General features: G+C 46.4%; 1 protein-coding gene across 1 annotated transcript in view; it reads right to left on the bottom strand.

Annotated features, from left to right (window-relative positions):
* The window catches only part of creb5b (cAMP responsive element binding protein 5b), a gene marked incomplete at both ends in the record, with an annotated part of 123,342 nt that overhangs the window by 1,824 nt on the left and 114,505 nt on the right, over nt 1-7,013 (bottom strand). Inside the window, 1 exon segment of the mRNA XM_080749172.1 lies at nt 5,925-6,033. Within this exon segment, the coding sequence (XP_080605298.1) occupies nt 5,925-6,033 (109 nt within the window).

Genomic DNA, 7,013 nt, shown 5'->3' with positions numbered 1-7,013 from the left:
AACGTGCGGAATGGAGAGGAATCACGCAGTGTTTTTTTTCCTTCACGTTGGATCGGAGCCAAAACATCTCGGCTTCGGTAAACTGACGGTCCTTGGGTCGCTGCTGCTGACTAAGAACAAACCCCAGATAGGCAGAATGGACAGGCGGTCCATCATTTACTTTATTCTGCTTCTTTCTGGTGATATTGAGGTTCATCCAGGGCCCGTAGTCACTCGGCAAGCCGCCCGTCTCACGAGGGAACAACAACTGCTTTCGGAGACAAAGAACCCCAGCGGTGGTAACATCGATACGGGTTCTACTGGTTACGAGTGCTATGGCTGCCCACGCGGCTCTCTACAGCAAAGCCCCAACATTGAGGCTACTTGTGACCAGCTCGCGGCCGTGGTTTTCGAGCCGCCGCCCGATAACAACAGCGCCGACGTGGACCTGGATGTCCCCCTGGATGTCCCCCTGCCGCCCCCCCTCGTCACCGAGGATGTCCCCCTGCCGCCCCCCCTCGTCACCGAGGATGCTGGTGCCCAGCTCGCAGCCGCTGGATCGCCGGAGATGTCCGTCGAGCCGGATGCCCCCCCGCTGGTCCCGCCACCCCCCAGGGATCGTGATCAGTCGTGGCTGGCGCAATATCTTGGCTTTGAAGCTGTCGGCGCCGCTACACCGACCCCCCGTGCGGTCGAAAAGGCATGGATCTCCTCCTGTTTGAGCTCACAGTCGACACAGGAACCTGAGCTCCCCACCCCCACCCCCGCTCCCCCACTTCAGCCTCAACTACAACCGGACTATGATGACCACCTCCCCCCCACGACAAACTTTCCTGTCTCGGTCGTAGACAAAGAGCCCCCCAGCTACGACGATGGCTCGATTACTACAGAGAACATGCACTCTGTTGTTTTTGCCAAACCAGGACTTCATCATGTCCATTTGAACATCAATAGCTTGAATCCCAAAAAACTGGAGTTAATTAAGGGAATGTTTCATGACGGTAAGGCAAAGATTTTATCCTTCTCTGAAACTAAACTTGATGACTCGTTTACGGATGCTAGCATTGAAATTGCCAACTATACTGTAATCAGGAATGATAGAAACAGGTATGGAGGCGGAGTTTGCATGTATGTACACAATGATGTCAATTTTGTCCCCCGTCCAGACTTACACCACAGTTCACTTGAAACTGTATGGATTGAGGTAATCTTTGAACATGCCAAAAACATACTAATATGCGCTGTCTATAGACCACCTGATCAGAATGATTTCTTTGAGCTGTTTGATGAGAGCTTAGCAAAGGTGGACGGTACCGAGTGTCACATTTTGGGCGACTGGAATGTGGACATTTTGCGTAAAGACGCACCCATGTTCAAGTCCTTTGATGGGTTATGCAAGCAATACAGCCTCACTCAGCTTGTCACAGTACCCACCAGGGTGACAGAGCACTCTCAAACCCTCATAGATCTCGTCGTAACCACTGACAAGTCCAAAGTCACCGCTAGCGGGGCTATTGTATGCGGTCTTAGTGATCATTATATGATCTACTCTACCCGAAAAATACACAAACCCAAAGCTAGTGGCCACAGAACTGTCGTTGCTAGAAGCCTGAAGAACTACTCCAGTGAGGCTTTTAATCTCAAACTAGCGGGTGTAGACTTTTCCCCAGAGCTGCAGTGTACAGATGTCGAGGAAGCATGGTGCGGTTTTAAAACCAAATTGACCGATGCTCTAGACGACGTGGCCCCCTTGAATACCACCAGGGTTAAAGCCCGCCAAGAGCCATGGTATAACTCAGATATTGCAGAATCAGCTAGACTCAGAGACAAAAAATACGATGAAAAACGAAAGTGCTGCAAAAAGCTCAAGAAAAAATTCAACCATGACCTCAAAAAACACATTGAGCATCTTACTGCTCAATGCAAGAGACTTAGAAACCAGACAACCGCCCTAGTTAGATCCGCCAAAAAAAACTACATCGACGACAAAATCGATGAATACAAAAACAACCCACGAGACCTATGGAAGTTGCTTAACAACCAATTAGGCTTAAAATCAAAAACCATATGCCACAACATAAACATCAAAACGGACGCCGCTCTCATTTCTGACAAAGGTGAAGTGGCTACCCATTTTAACAAAACCTTTACCACCACAGCCCGTTCACTGGTCAAAAGACTGGTCGCCCCATCTGGGCGGTATGGTGAAGAATTTGTTAATACATTCTACAAAAAACTGGGCGTCAGTAAAGACAGCTTTAAACTTTCCACAGTGACAACTGATGAAGTGTTTAAAAAATTGAGCGCCCTACCTCAACACAAGGCCACTGGCCTTGATAAAATCCCAGCTAGATTTCTCAGAGATTCAGCCGCCACCATTGCTCCAATCATTACCCACATAATTAACCTTTCCATCGAACAGGGTCATGTCCCCCAGGACTTCAAACTAGCAAAAGTAACCCCCCTGCATAAAAAAGGTAGCAAACTAGACCCTGGAAACTACCGCCCCGTTTCCATTCTTAGCTCCATATCCAAAGTCATGGAGAAAATAGTCTACGAACAGATTGCAAGATATCTCGATGAGAATAATCTGATTTACGAGTTCCAATCTGGATTCAGAAAATCCCATTCCACTGACACATGCCTTCTCTATTTGACTGACCAAATCAAACGCGAAGCGGATCAGGGCAAGTATAGTGGCATGGTCATGATGGACCTCCAGAAGGCATTTGACACCGTGGATCATGCTATTCTGATTGAGAAACTAAAAGCCATCGGTCTTGACAGCGCAGCAGTGAGCTGGATGCAATCTTACCTGGTGGGGAGGGAACAGGTGGTGGAGATTAACGGTACCCTGTCCCCCCCCCTCCCAGTAAGCTGTGGAGTTCCCCAAGGTAGCATACTGGGACCTCTGTTGTTCCTAATATACGTGAACGACATGGCATCTGCTTGCGACTGCAACCTGTTCCTGTTCGCGGATGACTCGGCTCTCCTAGTCTCGGGCAAGGACCACTTGCAGGTTGAAAAGACACTTAACTCTGAACTGAGTAAGATCTGCACATGGCTTAACGACAACAAATTATCAATTCACCTGGGCAAAACCGAGTCCATCCTCTTTGGATCAAATCATAACCTCAAAAAGGTAGAGAACTTCACAATCAAAGTGGGTGACAAGGTCATAACACGAAAAAACGAAATCTCCTACTTAGGATGTATCCTTGAAGCTAATCTTTCCAGCGAAAAGATGACTTCAAAAGTAATACAAAAAATCAACCAACAAACTCGTTTCCTACAGAGGATCGCCCCAATGGTCAACTTCAACACACTGAAGACCATAGCTGGTGCAATAATCCAGCCCCTCTTTGACTATGGAGTCCACGTATGGTATCGTGACGCCCCACAAGCCCTAAAAACTAAACTCCAAACAGCCCAAAATAAACTAATTAGGGTCCTGCTTAACCTTCCCAATCAGACTCACCTCACCGCTACTCACCAGTTAAGAGTGGGGTGGCTCAGAGTAGATGACAGAGTACAGCAACTTGCAATGGGCCTGGTGTACAAGATACACTACACCACTATGATACCCAAGTACCTGTCAAAATACTTTAAAAACGTTAAGGATGTCCATAATTACAACACCAGAGGCAGTGCCACAGATCACGTTCAACCCAGAGTCAACTCAAAGAAAGGGTCGAACTCGTTCTTCTGCTACACCACAAAAATGTGGAATGCCTTACCGAAGGCCATAAAGGAGTGTGGATCACTAGCATCCTTTAAAATTGCCCTAAAAAACCACTTACAGGCAGCAGCCGTTCACAACTGGTAAAAACCTAGCCCAGCCCAACCCTACCCTCCCTGCCCCTTCCTTGTATATACTGTACATACTGATTGTTTAGACTTACTGTTACCTGCCCCTTCCTTGTATATATTGTATATACTGTACTTACTGATTGTATAGACCTACTGTTTTCTTTTTTTCTTTACATATCTACTGCATAGTACTGTGTTCTATTTGTCTGTCATTCAATGTTATATGAGATACTTTAATGGTTTCCTGTTGAAATAAGCTTAGTCTTTTCATGGATCTCCTTTTAGTAGACCTTGTACCAGTGAACTGTACCGTCATGAATCTGTACATTTTCCTATGCAAACTTCTAATAAAGCCTTCAATCAATCAATCAATCAATCAAGTGTGTGTGTGTGTGTGTGTGTGTGTGTGTGTGTGTGTGTGTGTGTGTGTGTGTGTGTGTGTGTGTGTGTGTGTGTGTGTGTGTGCGCGCGTGCATGTGTGCCTGCCTGCGTGTGTGCGTGCGTGCGTGCACGAACCCTGAATTCTTCCCATACTGCTCATAGCAGATCAATAATTTCTCAACAAAATTAGACACACACACGCACACACACACACGCGCACAAAACCTGTTATCATTAAGACACAACTTTATTAAACACCAAAAAATATACACAGTATAAAAACACTCTCTTCAATCTCATAGAAAATGTGTGGTCGTACATTTAATAACAATAACAGATCAAGACTTTTATAGCGCATGTCTAGAACGCTGAATTTACAGTCGTACCACCTGTCTTTCCCCCGAGAGCCCTGTATAAGTGCACAACGCATGAAGTAAAAAAAAAAAAAAAGAGAAAAAAAAAAGAAAAGATGAATCATAAAAACTCCATAAACATCCCTGACGACTCGGGGACCCATATTGGCAGTGACATCTGCACACAGGAGGGACTCGTCAATGTTAAAGTCTCTCCCGTCGCGCCCTCGCCTGAGAGTCTGTCCCGTCGCTGTATAAAAGCCCCATTCAGCCAGAGAGAGAGGAGTGAGCCTGCTTTTTCCTGCATCGCTCCGGAGTCCGAGCCGCACACCGCCCTCTCTCGCCCCTTAATTACATGGAAATGTCACTCGTATCCATATCAGAGGGGGCGGGGCTCTGATGTCATGACTGCCCAGGGCCCCGGTCATCATTCGGAGGGATCCTGGGAGTATATCGTCGTTGTCGGGTGAAAACCTTGTATGTCCAAAACCGTTCGTTTTCCGTTTTTCATTTCAAAAATGATTTAAACTAGTGAAAACAGCCGATCTACAAGCATTGTAGATCGGCTGTTTTCACTACTTTTGTGCGACGGCCTTGTATGATGAAGCAGGGCTTTACTTTGCAAAAAAAAAAATTACAAATTTGAAACTTGGAGATACGAGGTTTCCACCCGACAATGACGATATGCATGGGACGTCCCCGGGCCGCCGCCGGGGCTTCGGACTTCTCTGACGTCTTTTACTCCTGCAGAGTGTCTGTCGGCGCGTCCTCTGTTGTGTACAGTGCAGTACAGGAGTACACCCCCACCCACCCCCGCCCCCACACACACACCCATGGAAAAACAGAGCTCATTATAGGGAGGAGTGGGATGGGACTCTGACCAGCGACGGACTTCTCACAGTCCAGTCCAGGCCCTGGCCCTTCCCGGCCCGCCCGGCCCGGCCGCCCCCGCGGCCGTTTCACTAGCCAGAGGTTTTTTACGGTAAGTCCAGGGTGGTCCGGGGGGGCCGTAGGCCAAGACAACCTGAACACTGTGAGCCCTCAGCAGTTCATGGTGGGAAGTGAGGAGGGGATTTCAGAGGCAACGGATTGCCCGATTGTCCATCAGTGAGGCTTGGTCCCAGAGAGCTACCCACGTCGTAAAGGGAGGGGGTGGCGAGCCACAGGCCACAGCGGGTGTCAGACCTCTGGCATGGTGGTGGCTGAGACTGTATGGTTTAAAAGCGATGCAGCGCCCCGGCCCAGCCACCAGGGTGCCTCATCAGTTCACAGCAGTGTCGTCGGTCTCTCATGTGAGGTGAGGACAACAAAGGCACATCACCGCAGGTGAAGCTGTGTTTTTGGGTGTAGACTAGAGGTTTTGTGTGTTTGTGCTGCATGTTGTGTGGAACAGCTACTCACTGAGGTAACCTTGAGACTCTTTCTGCATAGTGGTGATAGGACAGTCCTTATGGGTGAGCAGGAGCTGCTTGAGCTGCGTCACCTCGCTCTTCAACATGGTCACTTCGTTCTGAAACACAGACAGCAGCACACACGCTGGTTAATAACTAGAATGAAAACATTTATTAATAATACACATCGTCGTTGTCGAGTGGAAACCTTGTATCTCCAAGTTTCAAATTTGCACGTTCTTTCGCAAAGTAAAGCCCTTATTCATCATGCAAGGCCGTCGCACAAAAGTAGTGAAAACAGCAAGATTTACAAGCACACAACGCCTCGCGGTGCGAGGCGTTGTGTGCTTGTAGATCGTCTGTTTTCACTAGTTTAAATCATTTTTAAAATGATAAATTCAAAACAAACGGTTTTAGACATACAAGGTTTTCACCTGACAACGATGATATACACTATATTATTTATATAATTAATGATGATTGATAAAAAGAATTGTGCTCGTCTCTTTACTCTGTACTTTATTTTATGTAATTTTGTTATTTGTTTAGTTTTTTAGGCAGTTTTTTTTATTTTTTTACTTACATTTATTCAGTATGACAGCCGTGTAATAATAACAATTTATTACACGGCTTGGTTGAGTGCTTGATTCTGATCGGGTCAATCGGTGAATTCAGCAGTGTTATTTCTGGGCAATGACGGCTCGGCTCAATAACAGACTAATCAAAGGCTCAGACTCAGAGCACCTGGCTGCGCTGTATCCAACATGACAGCCATGTAAACAAACACACAATGTAATTTACAACCAAACCTTGTTCTCAAGAATGTTTTTGAAAACATTTGAAGCAAGAGAAATAGTCGAGGTTGTGACTGAAAATGTAGTATTATGAACAACACTTTCATGTTTTCCAAGTCAACCGTGTTACAAGCTGTCTACACTTATGGAATACTTTCATTACCATAAGCTATTTTCGGCAAAGAGCTTTAGTGTAGAGGGGAAAAAGAGCAGACTAAGTACAGAGTGAAAGGTCAAGTTTATTAAGTATTGACGGTTCAAGTGGTTAATCTGAAAACACAAATTGACATGAATCCAAAATACAC

This window comes from Nannobrachium achirus (genome assembly GCF_963921795.1).
Source record: "Nannobrachium achirus genome assembly, chromosome: 2".
NCBI lineage: Eukaryota > Metazoa > Chordata > Actinopteri > Myctophiformes > Myctophidae > Nannobrachium > Nannobrachium achirus.
Note: the sequence above shows the minus strand (reverse complement) of the source record. Positions and strands in the feature narration are given on the sequence as shown.